Source organism: Callionymus lyra, chromosome 1 (assembly GCF_982586985.1).
Source record: "Callionymus lyra chromosome 1, fCalLyr1.hap1.1, whole genome shotgun sequence".
NCBI classification, from domain to species: Eukaryota; Metazoa; Chordata; class Actinopteri; order Syngnathiformes; family Callionymidae; genus Callionymus; species Callionymus lyra.
In genome coordinates, this window is record NC_141818.1 from 43,504,110 (window position 1) to 43,526,410 (window position 22,301).

Consider the following 22,301-nt stretch of genomic DNA (forward strand, 5'->3'; position numbering starts at 1 on the left):
TTAATACACTGAACTAAACTGGCAATTAATCAATTTTTCTATAGTAAAAATACATGACACTTTGTTCACTTATACTTTAAAACCTGCTGAACATGAAAATACAGTCAGATCTTTTTTTTAACTATTAAGGTTTATTTTTTATAATAAAATATAATAAAATACATTGAACACAAACAGCCTTTTAAGCAAAAAGGACGTCTAAGTCAATACTTAAATTATTTAAACAACCGTAAATTCATTCTTTTGCAAGAAAACAAAAAATAAACGGGAAATTATAACAGATCAGCAGAAAAATATTTCCACAGCTTTTCTTCCAACAGTGTCAAGTCTGCAGACTCTGGTGTCATCAAGTGTGGCTTCTAATCTAGAACAGAAGTGTCTCTGGAATCTATTGACAGTAAAGACACTTTAATGTCACCATATCAGTCTTTTTGAGAATATATCAGTGATAGTGTCGTAGATCCTTCCGCGCGTGTCTTCTCTCTCACTACCGTAACACCTTCACAAAAGCGCAAGTGTTTTAAAGTTGCGCCTGGATCACTTGACCGCAGTCTTAAACTTGCAACGTCCTGGTTTGCAGCAGTTGGACTAATTTTCTGTTTCCAGACTTCCATTGATATAGTAAGGATGGATACCGATGAGGTAATGAATTTTTGATAATGAAATATAATATGTGTTATGAAGGCTTTGTAAATAACATAACTTTAACTTTGTTTTTGTACCGTAATTCGCCCCCCAACCCCCCATCACAATGAGCGCGATATGTTGCATCATGTTCTTGGGGATATGCACTTATACTGTAAAAATTAAAATTCACACAAAACACCTCAAGTCACTCGACTAGATTTAAGTTGATTATCATCACCAGTTTTATGAAAATATTTTATTACACAAATATAAAGGTACCTAAACTACCCAGAGCTGCTTTAAAATTGCATAACAGAACATACATTCAAGTTTTTAAACTGGCTGGACCTAGGGAAATATAAACAAAACACATTTTAAATTTAAATTAAATAATAAAACAACACTATAAAATAAATGCTTTTAATATGCACTTTATAACTAAACATTTTCAAAATGTAAATTAAACAGGAATGCGATCTGCCCACTCCTTTAAAACATTTATAAATCAAGCAAATGTCTTTGCCTGACAGAATGGCCTGAACGTGTTGTGTATCCAGCTTGTTGGTGGTCTGGCTGGGTGCTCATTTCTGGTTTTGCATATTTTAGGTCAGTATCTGGTACTGTTGGTCGTAGAATCGGGTTGTTGATCACTAAAAATTACTTAAGAAAATGACAGAGTTTTCCAACAGCTGAAGAAGTCCTGTTTGGAAGGATGGCCGAGTTCAATAGAAGGAGAAATTTGAGCTTTTATACCATTTTCAGGTGAGCTAACAGTCCAAAATGGCCTTTTACTCTATTGGCAGCAGGATTGTTATTCCAGTGTTGATGAGATCTGAAGTCGTATCCAAACTACATGATGGACATTTGGGAATTACAAAATGCAGAAAAAGAGCCAAACCGTCAGTGTGGTGGCCAGGACTTGGTAAAGAACTAGTAGATCTGATAAAAAACTGTGACATCTGTTATAAAGAAAGAGTACAGTTCAAAGAAACGATGATGGCGACTGAGTTTCCGTCTCATCCGTGGTTCATGGTTCGAACCAACCTATTTAAGTTCATTGAGAGACTGTATATAATCATTGCAGACTATTATTCCAGGTTCATTGAAGTGTCAAAATTAACCAACACTACATCTGAAGCTGTGATTGGTACACAATGGTCCACAATATGTTGTAGTTTCAAGAAATTCCCACAAGAGTGGGATTTCTGCCATGTGACGTCAAGACCTCATTTTCCTCAAAGCAACAGAGGGGCAGAGATAGCAGTGAGAAGTGTTAAGAATCTCTTAGGAAAATCCACAGATCTGAACCTTGCTCTCATGGCATACCTTAATGCTCCACTGCAGAACAGATATAGTCCAACAGCACTCCTGATGGGAAGGAAAATAAGAACACGAGTCCCAGTTATGCCAAAAAACTGGAACCTGAGTGTGTTGATGGTCATTGTCTAACAGTCACAGAGAAGACGTACAGACAGAAACAGCGACAGTATTACAACAACAGACACAGAGCACATGACATGTCACCACTGAGAAACGGAAGTCATGTGTGGATAAAAGACAAGAAAGAGATAGGTCCAGTGGTCTCTAAAGCGGACACTCCTCGATCATATTTGGTTGAGACGCCCGGTGGAGTTCTGCGTTCAGAAAAGGGGCATGTAGTATTAGGTCATAGATAGGAACGTTTCTATTATGTTGGTTGCAAGTCGAGCAGAATAAAAGGAGTCTATGAACCAGCAAACGTGTGTCTCTGGGCTGCACCTGACAATATTCCTAAAAGGGTTACTATTGTCCCTACAACAATAAGACAGTCTGATCCGGCGGTATGTCTGTGCTCCACTGGCAGTGATGATGTAGCTTTGCTTAGTGTGTGCAGGTTGCAACACAGTCCAGGAACCATCCTCCTATCTGAGGCGAACTGGTGTGCTGGGCAGAGAAGGCAGGCGTTTGGCAGATCTGTTGTAGTAAGTCTGTTGGCTGCGCTGACAGACCTCTCTTCTGTCATGAACAACTTTCTGACAAACAACTTGGTAGGAGCTTCTGGGCTGTCGTTGGTGCAATTGATCGTAACCTAAGGCTCATGAGAAGCTGTGCTGGTGACTTCAGGTTATCAACTGGGGTGTTACAGTATTCCAATAAACTCAAGTATGGGTCTTTGTTTTCAGCACAGGCTTTGTCACTGACCACAGTCTCAGCAATGCCATGCCTTGCTGTTGCTTGCAGAGTTGGGTGATTACTGCTCTGGAAGAGCAACTGTACAGTCTCGGAAGTTAAAACCTACTGTACTATGATGATGTTATATTTCGACTTCCAGGTGAAAAGATAAGTACCTACAGTATTATCTGCCATGGCATCTCTGTTAAAGTTTGTGACATTAGGGGCTCTTTATGGTTAACACTGCATCGCTCTTGACAAATATCGCAGGTTTACACTGTTGCCTCAATTTGTTGTTGTTCACCCTGAGTTTTTGGGGAAATATGATTTTCTCTCTATTAAACAGAATGCCCTCAATTTCTGTTACTTCATTCCACTATTCCCGGATATTGAGCAGGCATCTTGACGCTACTTTCGGGCCAGCCTTCTAGCATAACTTTCTTCAGGGTAATAAGCTGTGGGTCTTGGTGTGTTGCTTCTTTAATTTCTGTTAGTCTTTGGTCAGTCACTGGAACATTACGGAAGACTTTGTGCACCTGGGCTTTCCATTCCTTCATGAAAGCTGTTTTTTGAGTATCGCTTCTTCTTGTGGTCGTATTCCACAATAACGCTGCGACCATACATGTATTTATGAAAGGGCTCACAGCCAAACAGCACTGCATACAGCTCCTTCTCTATTTGTGCTTAATTTTCTTCAGTGCTGTTGAGTGACTTAGATTCATAGGCAATAGGTTTCTTTTCCTGCAGCATCACAGCACCGAGGCAGATTTTAGAACAACGCCAACACTTTGTTAAAATGACTTTAAGCATTTTTTATTAAACATCATAGAACATCAACAGAATTTGTTTAAAATTATAAAGAGTACAGGTTCTTTGAGTTCCCAGCACTAGCAGCATCTCAAATGAATTTCAGTGAACATTAAATAAATGAATAAAGCTTCCTGCATTTTTATAAAGTAAGTACAACAAAGTGCAGATAACTGATTGTGAAATCATTCTAGAATTGATTGTAGAATCAATCGGTAATCCCAATTGAGGAGGACTAGATTGTGGTTGTTGAGTTGTTAAGCGTGCTCTGCAGTGAGACAGCTTCTTTTTCTCTCATAAATCGCAGAGACTTCACTGAAGAAGTCACTTAGAACCGACGAGGGTAATGCAAAAAGAAACTTTCTTGCGTGCTTCGCAAGTAGCTTGAAGCGCCCTTCATTCTGTCTCAACCACTGAAGTGGGTCCCTTCTCCGCCTGTCGAACACTGGCTCCTTGAGGTACAGATGTAACTCATCATCAACGCAGCTACTGGCCAGCAGTTCACTAGTGTGCGGTGCCAGCAGAGAACTGAACATCTGTGTCTTCTCTCCGTTGCCTTTTGTGGGTGTTTCGGTCATTCTTACGTGTCCCATATGCAGCTGCCTGTTCCTCTACACTGGCATCTTCTGCAGCAGTCTGTTCCTCCATACTGGCTCCTTCTGTGGCAACATGCTCCTCTTGAGTGGTCTGTTGTGTGGCAGTATCCTCTTCCTCTTTCAACCATCCTTTGGCCTTGCTCAATGTCTTGGCAGAGGAGAATGCATGACTCTTATGACGAGGATCTAAGAGACAGGCGAGCACCACAGTTTTTGTGTCCTCTATTTTTGCTGTCCAGGCTCTCCCTCATGGATTGCCTGAGCGTTCTGATGCCTTTTGTAGAGGCCCCTTATCCTGAAGTAGCATTTTCAGCACAGCGGGGCATGGAATGATGCAGGATGCTGATTAGTTGCAGTGGCTCACCTGAAGTGTCACTTCCTCTATTGGGAGAAGTGTTTCAATTAAACTAGACACTAGGTCCCACTGGTGAGCAGTGAGACCTGCAAATCCTCCATGTTCACCACAGTATATGGTAAGCGCACGCTATTGCTCCAGCATTCTTTGCAGCATGTGGAGCATTGAGTTCCACCTCGTTGGAACAGCATGGATTATGTTGTGCTCTGGCAGACCAATTTCCTCTGAATTTCTTGCAAACGCTGCTTGGCCAGAATAGAGTGGTGAAAATGTATTGCAATGATATCTATGATGGCTCTTTGACTTGACCGACCATCATGCACCACAAGTTGCAAGGTGTGTGCTGTGCAGTTTAGGTCTGGAAGTTCAGCGAGTCTCCTTCCCTTCACAATATTTGCTCTGCTGTCCTGAAGCACTAGAGCTACACGGTCTTTTTCTTTTCCAGTCCTCAAGCATACTGAGGAATGTCTCTTTCAGATATTCTCCAGTTGGGACCCATGCATCACTTTTGTATTTAAGATGACCTGCTTCCTGGTCTATTCAGCGTCAAAGAAATGGCATGTCAGCCTCACGAGCGACTCTGTCACTCCAGACCAGCAGTCTGTGGTGAAAGAGAGAGTAGCCAGCATTCTCTGGTTGATTCAGGGCTTAGATTGTCCATTACTTTAGACCTGACATCTGAGTTTGTCCACTTTCTTCGTTTCTGAAACATGCTGACAACTTCATTGCATCTGTAACAGACGGCCTTCCCTGGTGTTGGTTGAGTGTAATGCTTCCATACTGCACTCTAAGATCTATCCATCTGCAATAAGGGTTTGAAAAAGAGAGAGTTAAACATGTGGCGACATGATGACATATGCTCAACTCATCATGCTTTATTTATTACAGCATTTTCGAAGCCTGTAGTTTGTTTATTTAAATTGATCTCTTATCGGCCGTTGGATTTTGAAAAAGGCCGATGCCTCAAAATGCGGAATATGGGCACCGATATTCAGCCTATCTCTAATCGTAACTCTTTCTTGGGGTCAAACTAGGCAGTTACTGGGCCTGGTTGCTTTGTTATCAGTTCTTTCATTCATACGTTTGAACGCTTGATTGTGTATCGCATCCGAGACAAATTTCGTTATCCTGTTTCAGCAGCTGCTGTAGTGCCGCATTTTTGTCGTCATCATTTTGAGAGATGAGGATCAAACCTGGCTAGGTAGTTTATCAGTCCTAGAACAGTCTCTAGCTCCCACTTGCTCTGTGGTGGCTGCATTTCTTTGATCGCCTTACTTTGTGTGGGTCTGCTTGAGACCTTATATGACAGAGTGTGCCCAAAGTAACTCACCTCTGACACATATGTGGCATTTTTCAGGGTTCAGCCTTACACCTCTCTCTTTGTTGCGTTGAAGTATGGCTGTCAGATTGCGGTCATGCTCCTGTCCGGTTTTCCCAAACACGAAAATGTCATCAACAATTGCTGCGAGACCCTCAAGGCCTTCATGTGTCTCATCCACGCGTCACTGGAACTCATCTTGGGCTGAGATTATCCCGAATGGCAGTCTCAGGAAGTGGTATCTTGAAGTGGTTTTTAACAGTGATGACTCATGACTTAGTTTGATCGACCAGTATCCTGGTCTGACAATGAAGGATTTAGCTCTGTCAAGCTTTGTGGTGACCTCCTCTAAGGTAGGTAGAGGGTAGTAAGGTCTCTGTGTAGCCTTGTTTATGGGTCTAGGGTCCAAAGACACTCTCAGTGTGTCATTGGGATCGGTGACTTTGCAGATTATGCTATTTTCCTCCATGCTGTCTAACTCAGCTTTTAGTCGGCTACGCTATGCTTTAGGAATTTGAGGTGATGGGCTCTGAGGTCTGTGGATCAGAATCTACTGATGGTTCCTGAACACGGTTCAGGACTAGAGGAGAGAAATCCTTCCAGGCTGTTGCTACTAAACTTTGGAACGATCTTCCTCTCTCTTTGCGCTTGGTGGAGTCTACTGACTCCTTCAAGAAACTTTTTTATTTGTGCAGGCTTTTCCTCGATTTTCTGGAACCCCTGTGTTGTTCTCAGTATTATCTTGACTTTTAAAGTATATATTTTAATGAATATTGTTTTGATTGTTTAAACGCTTTGTGACCCTTGCCTGGAAAAGCCCTATAGAAATACAAATTACTTACTTACTTACTTACCTACTTACAACGGGCATGATCTTTGGATCGACACTTTGGAAATTTAATTTGCCTGGGAACTCTCTGATGCCCTTGAACACCTCAGGATATTCCTCTATTATGCTCTTTGAGTTGGTGTCCATCACCTTTTCTGTTTCATGCACACATCTGCATGCTTTCATGGCCAGAACTGGAGGCGCACTAGTATTCACAAAATTAAATTGGAGTATTGTGCGGTCTTCATGCCTGCATTTAAGTTTGCACTCTCCATCCACACTCAGCAGGTGTCCTCCATAGTCAGATAAACTGCGAGTTGCTGTTCTAAGTGTGAGCTCTGGGAACAGTGTCTGAAAAATGTTGTCGGGAATGGTTGACCTGTGCACCAGTATCCACCTTAAATCCGATTCTCTGTCTCTGAGGAGGAAGAGAGGGACTTCGCTAGAGAACATTTCGTTTTTATGTTGGTATGTCTTAATTTAATATTTGATTTTGCACTAAACTTAAACAAGACCTTTTTATTTTATTGTTGATTGCATTTATGTTCATATTACATTTTGGTATTACTATTTTTATTTTTTTTAATATATTTTTTAAATTTCAGTGCAATAAAACATGTTTAACAACCAAGACATTTAGTCACACTTTATTTGTTTATTGGAGAGGCTGGAAACACACACACAGTGTTTTTAAAAGTAATAGAATCTCTACTACAGCTGCAATGTTTGTTTGTGAAGGTCTGTCACGTTAGGCTGCTACTGAACGAGGATTGACCACCGGGGATTGCCGAGACACGGATTCGTTCAGTGAACGAGGATTCATGTTCGGCTGTGAACACACCTCAATTTGCTGAATTTCTCATGAATGTCTGTGTACTGGTCAGGGCCGGGTCTAGACAGGCATGTATGAGGGGGCAGCCACAAATCTTGAGGGGGCATTGTGCTGTTACTTACTTACTTACATGTAAGTTTGAGGGGGCACAACATTTATTTGAGGGGGCCAGGCCCCCTCTTGCCCCTGCCTAGACCCTGGTACTGGTCCTTGTCCGTGAACACACCGGGCTTCCTTTTTTTTTTTTTTTTGCATTGTCCCTGAAGTGCACTGAATGTGAACCTCGGGTCTGAGTCATTAAAACTAGTAACGGATTGTTTGACTGCGTTCAGGAAGTATAAATTGCCGTCAGGGCTCCATAAGCACAGAGTTAGTGATTTGGTGAACGAACGAACTGAACGAAACTTTTGAACGAATCCTTTTAATGAACGGATTCTAGTGATTCAGTACAGTCAAAAGAACCGTCGATCCCATCACTATTTGGTTTGTAATGAAAGTTGATATAACTTCTATATCTATTTATCGTAGTGTGTGTTCAACTTTGTGGCCTCATCTGCTGTGAGCGTCCACGTGTTGAAGACATCACGTCCAATTTATTTTCTTAAACAGTTGGTTGAAGAATAATAATGAGACTTTTCTCACTTTTATGCTCGGACATCAACTTTTGTTTATTCACGCTCTCTCTCCAGACCTCAGCAGCGAAGCACATTCAACAGTGTGACCATGGCGACACCTTCTGGCGGAAACCTGTAACAGTCGTTACCATTCCTGCTTCCAAAAGTCTTTGATCTACCTGCACTTAATCCACGTCTTTTATCTTATTTACTCCTTTCTTTCAACGAGCATATATAGTAAGGGCTGATATTGCAGCCACTTATTTATTGTTTTCCGTCAAAATAAGCTCTCCTGTAAGAGCTTAGGCTACCGATCCTTGTGGTATTTGACCAATAGAGTAATGGGTGTGAAAACCTGTATTACGGTATAACAACGACCTCGAAATATGTAGTTTTCAGAGCCCGGATAGCTCAGTCGGTAGAGCATCAGACTTTTAATCTGAGGGTCCAGGGTTCAAGTCCCTGTTCGGGCGGCGATTTCTTTTTCTTTCTTACATTTTAAAGTTAAAATGCTTGATTTTTATTTGTTCATATGTACACGTTTTATTTAAAATGTGAGCTTTACCTAAGGATCTTCTAAACGCCTTATATACATTTACTGTATATAGATACATTCCTCGATGACGTAGCACCAACAACAGACGCCTGCATGCTGGACCGGAAACGTGCGTTTTTCTTCGAGCTCACGCTAAAGAAACAGACGTTATGTCGACCGGTGTGTGAACTTTCTCACTGCTGTCCAGACTGCCAGGCTGTGTGAAGCGATCCCGGATGACTGATCCCTGAACTGACGAGGTAACCACAGAGTTAGCATTAGCATGCGTGTTAGCATGTTTACCTGTCAAACGTGATCCATCAAGTGTGATCCCAGCTGATCCAATAGTTGCTTCTCATGTCCCCCCAACACTTTGTTTTACTCTATCATCAGACTGGCCTTAGGTTTGCTCTGTGAAAGAAAATATTTTTCCAATAAGGACAAATAAAGAAGCTCTTAAATCCAAATTCATTTTTATGATTGCTTGAATAATATGTATATAAAACACCATTAATAGTGAAAGACAATTGAAGTGTTTCACTTTTCTATTGCTTATGTTGTGGATTTCATTTGTATTATTTCATTGTTATGTTCTGTAATGCCACCACAACAAATTCCTGTGCCGTGTTGACAACACTGGCTATTTTCTGTTGTTGTTTTTTAGGATGGCTGGTGTGTTTGATATCGACTTGGAGACGGAGGACGTCAGTGAAGCTGAGGCGAGTTTGTGACACATTATCTGATAAAGAAACAAGGAACCAGGATTTCAAAAATCCCTCGAGAGAAAAGTTTATGACACATTCTTCATCCTACTAATTGATGCACTTTAAATCCAAGAAACAAATAACTATCATTGAGTCAAATGTTCCCTTAAATTTAGATAATGTTGTCCATAAATGGTTGTTCAGTGAGTGTTGGTCCAAAGGAGAAATGGAAATACAACTGTTGATCTACTGTGTTTCACTCTCCACAGGATGATGTGTGCGAGTTTATAGTCACTGAACCTGAAAAGTAAGTTCAGATTAAAAGTTTAATAGTATCTTAGATGTTAATATTGTTTGTTTGTATTCCAGTGTTCAGACTGAAGAGGTGGAATTGACCAGTGAGAGTGTGAACCGAGACAGCGAGCGAGTTGGACCGGACTGCTTTGAGCTTCTAACTGTTTTGGGGAAGGGAGCTTATGGAAAGGTGAGAAGGAACAGTAGGTCCTTCGGTTGGTTTTTCTCTTTCTAAGTATACTACAAGTTGCATCATTTTTAAATTTCAGTTGATGGATGTAATTCTTGTAATGTGCCAAATAACTGGCTTGTACTGTGTTCTAATGCTATTCAAACACCAGGCTTTGAAAAGATTTAGAAGAGACTCAAAAAGACTACCAGCTAACATCTAAAGACGTTGAATGTTTTTAGTCCCAGACCAGTCTTAAATTTTATGACGGAATCTTGTGGGGTATAATTACAAGAATAACTAGATTATAACTAGATTATTTTTGAAAATAACACAAAAAATAAAATTACTATCTAGATCTTTTTAGTATATATTTTTGGAGGTATTTTTTTTAAGTAAGTAATTGATATTTATAGAGCGCTTTACTAGACCAGGATCACCAAGCGCTTAAACAATAAAAATAAAAAAACCTCAAAATATATACTAAAGGCGCTTTGTGACCCTGGTCTAGAAAAGCGCTCTATAAATATCAATTACTTACTTATTTATTTTTAGTTTTTTATTAGTCTACCTTTTGGTAATAATTAGTAACCCATTTTTTCATTTATAGTCTTTTTTTTATAATTATTTTTAATAATGGTGTAAAACACAATACTGCTATTTATTTCTTCTATTATTATCAACGCCAATATTTATTTTTCTTTTATATTTATATGGGAAGTTGACATTTTAGGCTATCTATGTCCATGATTGTTAAAATAACGGTCTGGTTTCCTGTTCACACCTTCTTCATTGCTTTCGGAATAAAAAAGTCTATCTAATCTGATCTAGATTACCACATTACATTTAACAATCGAAATAAAGGGAGAGCACAAAGACTTCAGCAAAACTGCTTATTATTTAACATAGACACCCGTCTTCAGTCTGGGACTGTGGTGTAAGCCCAGCATAAGTTTGCAAGATCTCTAAATGAAGTTACCCAGTCAACGTCCATGTGATTTAGCTGGTGTAAGGACTTTTAAAGGAAGTTAAAATATTTCCTCAAACTGTGGAAAACTAACTAACTGCCTTACTTTCTGACTTATTTTGCCCTGAAGACATGGGGACATCTGGGACAGTGCTGACGTGAAAGCAAACTTGAGCGCAGTGGCTTGTGTTGAGGAGATTGATGGGAGAAGAAATGGTGTAGATGTTTGCAACTTCATGATCTACATGAAATCTCCTATTTTAGGTCTTCCAAGTGAGAAAGGTTCAAGGTGCCCAGATGGGGAAAATATTTGCCATGAAGGTTCTCAGAAAGGTATTCCAACAGCTACATTCGTCCCCACTTTCATCTCAAATTTTGAACTTCCATTTTCCTGTCAGGCGAAGATCGTGTGTAATGCCAAGGACACGGCGCACACACGAGCCGAGCGAGAGATCCTGGAAACAGTACGACACCCGTTCATCGTAGACCTCCTCTACGCCTTTCAGACCGGAGGAAAACTCTACCTCATTTTGGAATGTCTAAGTGGTACGAATATTGACTCATCAGAGTTCGGTGGTAGTTCGTAATAAACTTGTACTTGACTAGGGGGGGAGCTGTTCATGCAGCTGGAAAAGGAGGGAATTTTTATGGAGGACACCGCCTGGTATGTATCTCTCAATTTAGTGGCCATTACTTTCCTTTGAACAAGCCGGTAATGCAGGTGTTTGTTCAGTTTCTATCTGGGTCAGATCACACTGGCTTTAGGACATCTCCACTCTAACGGCATAATATACCGAGACCTCAAACCGGAGAACATCATGCTCAATCACCAAGGTAACATGGAAACCAATTGTGTTCTTATCCAGAAGGTAAGCAGGTTATAAGTCAACTAGCCAAAATGAAAATCATCTCCTTGATTGAAAAGTTACAGCTCGTTCGACTGGAAACACTAAAGGGGTCGATCTGACCCATCTACTGTTTTGTTATGTGTCCCCTTGTCTTTATTCAAGGACATATCAAGCTGACGGATTTTGGACTCTGCAAGGAATCTGTTCACGACGGATCCGTCACACACACTTTCTGTGGAACCATTGAGTACATGTGAGTGAGCCATCCCACATGTAAGCACGCACAAACACACACGTGCACACACATTGTAAACACACAAATGTGCATTCACTCACATGAGCGCTGGTTAACAGTGGCTCTGCTCTCCTCTCCAGGGCTCCAGAGATTCTAACCCGGTCGGGCCACAACCGGGCAGTGGACTGGTGGAGCCTCGGTGCTCTGATGTATGACATGATGACTGGATCAGTATGTTTTCCCTCTTATACAATCTCTAGCACACCCTCCCTTCACACTGCAGGTCATAATGTAATGGCTACTCTACACGCCATTCAAGTTTATGATTGGGTCTCTGTCGTCTCCCTGTAGCCTCCTTTCACGGCCGAAAACAGGAAGAAAACAATCGACAGGATCCTGAAGTGTAAACTCAACCTTCCACCATATCTGACTGTTGATGCTCGGGACCTTATCAAGAAGGTAGGACTCCCTGATGCCAGGTCTGTTTTTTAAGGCTGAAATGTGCAGACGTGTAGCTGCAGTGGTCCCGTGGGTGTCTTCTCTGGTGAGGGGGGTCCTGTGGTGTGGACATGGTCTGCTGTAAGACAGAAGTCTGGTCTGATCTAAATGCTTCCAAGAACTCCACAACTTTATCTACTGCTATAGGCGATTGTTGGGTTGAGGAGCGTCGGGTAAAGTCCTTTCAGATAGATTCAAACATACAGTACAGGCCAAAAGTTTATACACACCTTCTGGACTAATCCCGAATTGTCCAGATCTTAATTTCTTATCTTATTTTGTTCTTAAGAAGTTTTTATTTGTACAGGCTTTTCCTTGATTTTCTGGAACTCCTGTTGTGTTATCAGTTTTATCTTGATCTTTAAAGTATATACTTTATTGAATATTGTTTTTTGATTGTTTAAGCGCTTTGTGACCCTGGTCTGGAAAAGCGCTATATAAATAGAAATTACTTACTTACTTACTTTACATTAAATGAATTATAAGGTTGTTTAATAAGGCTGGAACAACCTGATTTCTGCACAATACAACTAAAGGTTCCAACCCCATTAGGACGTTAAAAAAAACAACCTGAAAAGACACATTTGTGATGTAAAAAAAAAAAAAACAGTCCAGGTGACTTTATTTTGAAGGTCATCAAAATAATGCTAAAATGGTGGCTTCTTGGAAGAACCAAGACAAGTTTTCAGTTATTTCCCTTTTTTTGTTGAGTAAATAATTCAAGTCATTCATGTGTTCATTCATCATTTTGATGCATCTAGTGAATGTTATGTAAATTATCATAAAAAAAAGCCTTTAATGAGAAGGTGTATCCAAACTTTTGGCCTGAATAATATTAATATTGCTAATTGTGAAATCAAAAAGCCAAGAAACTTTAGTTTTAACATCAGTGAGTGAGGTAAAGCTGACACGGAAACACAGGATTTAATGAGGAATATCAAACAAATGGTTTTTGGAACCACGGGGCAAAGCTTTACTCCAAAATATCAGCATTGAGGTTTTACTATCTTTATGACAGTGTCAACTACTTCTTACCTGTCAAAATATCTTTCCAGCTGCTGAAGAAGAATCCTGCTCAAAGATTGGGATCTAGCACATCGGACTGTGCTGACATTCAGGTATACAGATCATGCCGTTGTAGGTACAAATTTAGTCCCCCCTACAAATTCTGTCCCCCCACTTCCTACGTGATGACGTCACAAACGGCATATGCGAAAGTCTCTTTAAAATATTTTTTATGGGTTAAAGAAACATCAACAGAAGGTTTAAATGATACTTATTACCACACATAAAACATTTATATTGACAAAAAGATGATCTTCGTCAACATAATCACTTTCCGTTCTTTCACTTCCTGGTCTGACGACACATGTGACTTTGACACCAACGGAAGTGTCCGCGCTACATGTGACGAAGCCTCTGATTGGCTGAAGCTGTTTTACTAATAATAAAGCACAACTGTACAATTCAATACAAACATTCGAGTTCCGAAATAATTCGCTTTTCAAATAAAAAAAATGTTAGAATATTCCCCTTTCTATAACTTGTCTGTAGTTCGGATCATAAACACCTCAGTAATTATTTAGGTTTCATTTCGATTTTTTTTTTTAAATCAATTAAATCAGTAATAAATGTACATATGCCTACTTTATTGAACGAGTCATTTTATTTGTATTTTTTCCATTAGTATAATGTATGCACTACAAAAATCGTGTTTTTTTTACACTACTGGCAATAAATATTTTCTAATCTTCATATTATTGAGATTTGTCGTCATATTATTGAAAAACGGTTGTAATATATTAGGGTTTATGGTCTTAATTGTAACATTAAAGTTGTTTGATTTAATTGATTTAAAAAAAAAAATCGAAATTAAACCTAAATAATTACTGAGGTGTTTATGATCCGAACTACAGACAAGTTATAGAAAGGGGAATATTCTAACATTTATTTTACTTGAAAAGCGAATTATTTCGGAACTCAAATGTTTGTATTGAATTGTACAGTTGTGCTTTATTATTAGTAAAACAGCTTCAGCCAATCAGAGGCTTCGTCACATGTAGCGCGGACACTTCCGTTGGTGTCAAAGTCACATGATCGTCAGACCAGGAAGTGAAAGAACGGAAAGTGATCATGTTGACGAAGATCGTCTTTTTGTCAATATAAATGTTTTATGTGGTATAAAGTATCATGTAAATATTCTGTTGACGTTTCTTTAACCCATAAAAAAAATAATTGAAAGAGACGTTCGCATATGTGTGACGTCATCACGTAGGAAGTGGGGGGACAGATATTGTAGCTACACCGTCTCTAAGAGATCATGGTTGTCCCAGTAGACGTGGTTTCAGAGTTGCCTCAAAACCTTTCTTAGGAGACACTTCAAATTCTCTTGATGGATAATGACATCTCTTTTGCCCTCGTGTTGTCCCAGAAACATCCGTTCTTCAGGCACATCAGCTGGGACGACCTGCTGAACAAGCGAGTGGACCCGCCGTACAAGCCTCAGCTGGTGCGTCATCTAACCGGCTCGCGACACATTCACTGACCCCTGAAGTGGCTTGTTTTTTTTTTTCACATCCTTCTGCCGCAGCACTCGGACGAGGACGTGAGTCAGTTTGACAGCAGGTTCACCAGACAAACGCCGGTGGACAGTCCGGACGACACCACCCTGAGCCACAGTGCGGAGCTCGCCTTTGCTGTCAGTCACTCGATAAACCTTTGGCACAAACTGTCTGTTTTTTTTTTTTTTTGTTCATGTTCTCTCTGCCTGACAGGGCTTCACCTACGTGGCTCCGTCGGTGTTGGAGAGTCTCAAAGAAGGTTTTTCCTTTGAACCTCGACCCCGCGCTGCTCGCCGGCACAACAGCAGCCCACGGACACCCATCAGGTGAGACACCAGGGGCCGCATGTACAGAGAAGGTTGTGGATTCCTTACTAAAAACAGACAGAGTTGGTGCACAGAAATATTCACAGGTATGAATCTGTGCCTCACACAGATCCAAGAACTTTTCCTGTATTGATCAAAATCAACCAGGATATCTGCCAATAAAAATAACAAAAATATTTATAGAACTATTATATTCTTATACTCTTCGTTGTGATCACAAAAACATTTGCCGTAGCGATGGAAGATGTGATCTCTTTCTTTCGCCTTGTTTCTTCCAGCCCTCCTAAGTTCTCCTCAGCGGGTCCCTTCAAGTCCAGTCTGGACCTGGAGCAAGACCCCTTTTCCCCAGCCCCTCCACCAGCAGCCACTCTAGCCTCCCAGGAGAATGGATCGGCCACCAAGCCCATCAGGACCCCGGCCAGGAACAAGAAGCAGAAAGGCCACCGCAGATGAACCAGGGTCTGCTGAGACCTGAAGTTTTCTTCAAAGCGTTTGCAGATTTATATAAAGCTATTGTCCACAGCTGTGGGTTGGTTTTCAGTGTGGCATTTCATGAGAGTTAACGTGGTACAAGTCACCAAATTGAAAACCAAAAATCAGGGTTACATATTTTGCAATGTCAACATAATCACGTCCTGGTTGACTTGGGGAGTTTCTGCAGTGTAGTTAATGAGTTTCAGCTTTTCAAAACTGTTTTTTTACAGAGTAATCAAAAAAGCAAGTGGGGACAGTGGGGACACACTAGAGTAATATATTATGTTGAATGACTTTTCTTGGTTTTTAACTGTATTATTCATTTTAAACTGAGTTATTGAAAAATAAAATGTTTTGAAAGCAAAACATCTTTTTTTTTTCTTTGAATACATAAAGCCACACGGTCACTATTTATTCAGATCAGGGTTTGTAGGATATCTCGTCTTTAGAAATTTATTTTTCTTTATTAATTTTTTTGTGTGTTTGCTGTGGCCTTTTTAGGAATATATATGTATCTGTGAGCATGTTTTGAGTATAGTCGTATATATTGTAAATGCATGTGTATACTTGGATGTGCTTATGTACATCCAATGGGTTTTCTCAGTTGTGTCCATGCATGATTATTTTGTGCAGCTTTTCATCTTTTTGTGAATGTCTAGTGGTGTATTAGTTTGCGTGGGCGTTTTTTTTACAAATTCAAAATGATGATTTAAATGAGGATTGTTAACCAAAACTCTTGATATATGTTGTCTTGGACGGACGATCATAGTAAGTAAGTAAGTAATATTTATTTATATAGCGCTTTTCCAGACCAGGGTCACAAAGCGCTTTAACAATCAAAACAATACTCAAAAAAGTATATACTTTAAAGATCAAGATAATACTGAGAACAACACAGGAGTTCCAGAAAATCAAGGAAAAGCCTGAACAAATAGAAACGTCTTAAGATGTTTCTTAAAGGAGTCAGTAGATCCATCAAGCGCAAAGAGAGAGCATAGGCGTTGTTCAGCTGCCGTTGTGACACTACACACTCGGTGGCCAAAATCTTGTTCCTTTTTTTTCCATCATAACGTGATTCATTCCATGAGTGATCGTGATGGGGACACCTTAATGTCGAAATAGTTTGCTGTCAGGAACTTCCAAGGAAAACCCCAATCAAAAAAAGAGTCAAAAGACTGGATCATAAAGATGACTAAACAAAAGTCTTTATTCATATACTTCCAAATGTTTGTGAACAAGTGGAATGAGTTCTGCTCTCTAATGAGACTTGACACATGAAGTCCAAGTCTAGGATGTAATTCCCGTGTGAGCTCCTCACCCGTATCTCAACATTCTATTTAAGTCGACGTCTGGTCTATTTAAACTTTGACCCTAATCTCTAGACTTGAAGTGCCTTAAATAAAGCATTAGCTGCTGCACTGTGTCGCAACATCGAAGAGGTCAGCAGGTGAGGAGCACGGCCGCGATGCTCATCCAAGTTTTGTAATAATGATGATGAGAGTGGATATATCTGCGCTCTCAGAGGAAAATAACGTGCTGAACTAGTGAATCACCAGTTCTTCGGAGATCACGAGTCGTCCAGTAAACGCAGTCCAGATTCTTAGAAAGTCATTGACTGTCGATGGCTCAGAAGATTCACTTCCTTTAATGATTTCTTCTTTCTTTTCCAAGGTCAAATTAAACGGGCCTAAAGTTCATTCAAGTCTTTCAACAGAATATATTTCAGCGTGTCTTTTTGTGCCCCGAGACCTCCTCCCGCTTGTACACAACCGCAGAAAACCTTCTGAACGTGCTTCTCTTCGAGTGACTGTTTGTAAGACATGAAGGTAATTTAATGGGTTTGTTTAGAAAACCTTCTGTTCTCAGACACTGCCTGAGTCTTCCTCGCAGCTATAATTGGCTCACTTAGCCCAGTGTTAACGCGTTACACAAGCATCACCAGATTATCCACTCCCTCACACTGATGTCGGTGCTTCAGCAGGCCGGTCACAGAAACCTCGGAGCGACGGGACGCCAGGCCTTCGACCATCTGGTGAGTTCCTGGACAGAGCACTTAATGCACTTAATTGTTTTTGCAAGTCATACTTTTTGAATGAACACAATATAATGACATTTAAAACATCTAAATACATTTTAATAGTAATAGTTTATATATTTTCTTGACAGTCTAAGGGTTCTTTCAAGGATCGTCAGCTGGACATTCTGCTTCGTATCCTTTTCATTCCAACAACTCATATTTGTTCCTGAATTTTTATTTCTTTATATCATGAAACATCTTGTAATTTTAGTTGATATTTTAAAATCATGTCAGAATCCCAAAGTGTGTCTCTATAATGTTTTTAAATGTTTATTTTATTCATAAAACATTTTCCCATCCGTCAAAGGCTGATTAAAAAAACAAAAAAACGAATGAGTAACAGGGAAAAGTCGTCACTCTGTAAGGTATCCAAGTGTGTAATTGAAGCACTTGAGTTCTAGAAAGTGGCGTTCATGGCAGTGCGGAATAATAGATTCTAATTGAAGTTCGGTTGTTGATCTGACTGTGGAATGACACAGTGTCAGAGTCCTCATAATCAAACACAATTAACTGATTCATTCAACTCCAGTGAACATGTGAGTTAAGAGTTGATGAAAACATTTGTTTTTTGCACAGACAGACATGAGTCACATCAGACAGTTTTTCTTATGTGAATGTAACTAATCATTCAGGGATATCAAACAATATTGAATCAATGGTCCTGTGTTGTTCTCAGTATTATCTTGATCTTTAAAGTATGTACTTTTTTGAGTATTGTTTTGATTGTTTAAGCGCTTTGTGACCCTGGTCTGGAAAAGCAAACAAATGACTTACTTACTTACTTAAAATGGATCATTTTAGTGTTTAAGATACAATTAGAAAGTGGGACAATTTCAAATGAATTACCAAAAATCTTCAATTCACAAAAAAATGGTTTGATAAAAAATATAGATATATAAAACTCATCAGAATGGACGGCTGCCTTCGTGCCTGGTTCTGTTTTTTAACCAAAGTGTAATCTTATCTTATTCTTTTATTCTGTACTGGCTGCACAACAATTTTCATGTTATGTTTACAACTCAACAAAGATTTCTGATTCAAAGATAAGAAGAAAACGTAGTGAGGCGATCTTATTAGAGCAAACGTTTAAAAAGAAAAAGAAAAACAAAGAAAAGAAGGGTTAGAAATAACATGAAAAGAATACATCTATTTAATTGTGGATAGAATTCACAGCTCACTCGCCTGTAGCAGGGCAGTAAACCCACTCGAGCACAGGGAAAACATACAAACGCCACTTGCAGGTTGCCTAAAGCTTTTAATTGAAAATGACGTTGTCTTTCATCTTGACAGGAACGTCGGGTGAGGATGAAACCACGGTGTCTCATGTCAGCGGTGGATCGACTCCCGACCATTAGTGAGCTGCAGGAGAGCGACATGGAGGACGGCGACCCAAAGTCTTCCCTGCAAGACTATATCAGCTCCATCAAAGGCCTGTCTCAGCCGGCTCCCTACCCTCGACACGGACCACTGCGGGGGCATCGCCGCTGGATGATCCGCACGTGTCCCAGGGCTTCTACCCTACAAACCTATGCTCCCTGGATTCCCGTGGAAGTTTCGGATGTGTCCTTCACCCTCACCGACGGGCCCGTCCACGACCCGGTCAGCAGAAGTCTCCTGGAGCCTGAGGTGCTCAGTTCCCAGTTCGCTGGTCTGGTGTGAAGCTGCCATTGATTCCAAACAAGCAGACGCCATCATTGGTCGCACCGGTGAACTGAACTGGAAATGTGAAGTCGAGTTGCCATCATAAATGAAGCACTTTGATCCTGCGCAGGATAACTGATGTTTTTAACAAAGGTGTTAAATAACTGTTACATTATGGTCACTCTGGCCAGGTCTTTTTGCATGTAAATAAATCTTGAAATATTTTACAACCTGTCTTTACAACAAGTTTACGGTGAGATGTGAGCATAAACAAATGAAATGTAGATGAAAATAATCTCAGAATTTTGTCAGAACACATGAAGATGTTCTGAGATGTATGTGTATTTATGTCGCAACTTCCACACTACTGAAAAATTGCATGAGGGAAACTTTGTAAACAAAATGTAGAAACAAATGTTAAAAGATTTGGCTCAACAAACTGATACATTGAATAAACATGGAAGAATTTTGTATTAGGTTCCCTTTTTTGACCTTTGTTCCCTTTTTTTTTCCTTTTTTTCAAAGTAATATAAAACATTATGTCTGTTTATAATGGTTTCAAAATAAACCGCTGGTGTCTGTACGTGAATTTAAAAAAAATAGACACGAGCAAACACAGAACAAATAAATGCAAAGAAATATTAATTGAAATTCTTTGTCAAAAAATTACTAATAAGTGGTAAAGTAAATGTGTTTGACAAATCAACAATTGACCAATCATTTGACTCCAAACTTTGCCAAAAAGACAAAAAGAAACCAAAAAAAAAAAAAAGATTTTAAAATTGCTATATTTTATGAGTATTATGGCCATCCAAAGACTTTTATTTTATTACAAGATTAAAGTCGTATAAAATACATTCATGACCATAAATGTTGTACCAAATACTGTTACGAGATTATAGTGGTACAAAAATATTTTATTACGAGATTTACTGTAAGTCGTTTTAATATAAAAATATATATAGAGTATCTCCGTTTTGTATGACTTTAATGTCTTAATGAATACATTTTATATGATTTTAATCTCATTATAAATGAGAAAATATGAAATCTGAAAAAATCTGACAATAAAGTATTTTGTACGACTTTAATATCGTATTCCAAGCATTGTGTAAAACCTCAATCTTGTTATAAAGTATTTTGTAGGAGTTTAATCTTGTAATAAAATAAAAAATATTTGAGTGGCCATAACACTGTCATAATATTTCAGTCTCAAGTCTGACACAATTAAATCGACTAAACAAACATGGCTGTGTAACAGTACAAAAGTAGCAAAACAAAAGATGTGCAAAAGAACTTGATTCTTCTCTTTCTTTCATCCCCTCACAGAGGAGTTTGTTTTTCTGTTCTGTTTAACTTTCGGTTTCCTTTTGACTGAAGCCTGCTTGGCTCCAAGAAACCAGGCAGAACTTGTCAGTCCAGTGTGTGTGTGTTTTTTGGGGGGGTGCCATCTGCAAAGATTATTAATGGCAAATTCCTCTCTTTGCTTTCATTTCTCCTGCTGCATCACATGTAACTAGAGCTGGAAAAGAAAGCACTGCCTTAACAGATTTTGCTCGAACATCCTGACGCGGGGCAGAAGATATCAACTTTCCTTCGTAAAAGCTACAGCCAGGTTTGCAGTTCTTCGTGATGAGAAACAGATTGTGAAGTTACACAACCTCGGACCACGGCGGAGTGTAAACACTTAATTCTGATCGAAGAAACAAAACAACGAGAAGAGGGAGAACATTTTTCTCCACTGCTCCTCTGAAGCTCAACAGTCCTTCTCATGTGGGAAAATCGTCATTCTGAAAGCAAAAGTCCATGTGTGGCCTGACCAGATGTCGGAACTGTTGTGAAGACTCTGCTCCTGACCTCATCTCCTCCTGAGGGCCTCAAAGCTTTCACATTCTTTTTTGTTAGATGTTTCCCAAAAATTTAACCATTAAGGAGCAAAACAATGACGTCAAACGTAACTGTTGGAAATCCTATTCACTCTGCATCAACTAATAATATATAGGTGTTTTTGATTCGAAACTTCAAGCGGGATCAGATGCTACTTGACTAAAATGACAACTGCTAATATCTCTTTCTTTCTATTCCACATCTTTTACGAGCAGCCGGCGAGTCCTCAATGATGGAGTCACTCCTGAAACAGGAAGTGTGGTCCGTCAAAGGGTTAATACAGAATTCCTGTGGCTGTAATCTGGTTGTTTTTGTAATTCCATTTACCGAAAATCACGCCAAGATTAAACCTCCACCAACTGTACCAAGTAACGAAACACACACACACTCATCTGCACACACACTCTCTGGAGCTGCTCATCCTCCTGAGTCATCATAGTTTCACTTGCAACTTGGCCTCGACCCAACGACTACTTAAGTTAAAAAAAAAGCATAAATCTTCCAGTAAACCTTGCATGTTAGTTTGCATTAATTTTTCTCTGTGTTTTTGTTCTTACCATCCTTTTCTTTCAGCTCTGTTGTTTTTCTCATGGATATTTAAAAGTAAAAAAAGAATATAACCAAAGTTGCTGTTTCTTCCGACATCATAGTCCGGAACAGATGGACCAGATTTATGGTTTCTCAGGACTGTTGCGGGACTCTTTTCCCCCAGAAATGTAAATGTTTACTCAAAGTCATTACAACATTCATCTTTTTATTCTTTCACATCACTCGCGTGTCTACTTCCCCTTTAAACCCATTTTAATGGAATCTAAATAAAAACTCCTTTGAGATTAACAATCTGTAGAAAACAAATCAGGAAGAGCACAAAAAATATTCTTCGTACACAATAAAACATTAAAACTTTGTCATTGTAATATAAATGTATAAATCCATATTCTAAAGTAGGAATACTC

General features: G+C 39.5%; 1 protein-coding gene and 1 non-coding gene across 5 annotated transcripts; both read left to right on the top strand.

Moving 5' to 3' along the window:
* Positions 1 to 532: 532 nt before the first annotated feature.
* Positions 533 to 16,106, top strand: LOC148089645 (ribosomal protein S6 kinase beta-2-like). 4 transcript variants are annotated; one of them, XM_087808906.1, is made up of 17 exons: positions 533 to 642; positions 8,738 to 8,924; positions 9,329 to 9,383; positions 9,638 to 9,675; positions 9,738 to 9,852; positions 11,063 to 11,131; positions 11,197 to 11,344; positions 11,405 to 11,462; positions 11,532 to 11,632; positions 11,809 to 11,899; positions 12,022 to 12,112; positions 12,233 to 12,340; positions 13,435 to 13,497; positions 14,811 to 14,888; positions 14,970 to 15,077; positions 15,154 to 15,266; positions 15,545 to 16,106. In XM_087808906.1, the coding sequence occupies exons 3-17, from the start codon at positions 9,330 to 9,332 to the stop codon at positions 15,717 to 15,719; spliced, it is 1,410 nt and encodes a 469-aa protein (XP_087665032.1). In that variant the 5' UTR covers positions 533 to 642; positions 8,738 to 8,924; position 9,329; the 3' UTR covers positions 15,720 to 16,106. The 4 variants fall into 4 exon arrangements, with proteins under 4 accessions (XP_087665032.1, XP_087665023.1, XP_087665049.1 ...); XM_087808923.1 differs by having other exon boundaries at positions 553 to 642; positions 8,873 to 8,924; XM_087808897.1 differs by lacking the exon at positions 8,738 to 8,924 and having other exon boundaries at positions 550 to 642.
* Positions 8,530 to 8,602, top strand: trnak-uuu (transfer RNA lysine (anticodon UUU)). Its single transcript has one exon. It is a non-coding gene; the product is annotated as a tRNA-Lys (tRNA).
* Positions 16,107 to 22,301: the final 6,195 nt, after the last annotated feature.

What these genes read in the sequence shown, in the direction of transcription:
- LOC148089645 (XM_087808897.1), top strand. An exon ending in CATTTTGGAATGTCTAAGTG is followed by an intron (nt 11,345 to 11,404) that starts GTACGAATATTG and finishes GTACTTGACTAG; the next exon opens with GGGGGGAGCTGTTCATGCAG. An exon ending in ATGACATGATGACTGGATCA is followed by an intron (nt 12,113 to 12,232) that starts GTATGTTTTCCC and finishes GTCTCCCTGTAG; the next exon opens with CCTCCTTTCACGGCCGAAAA.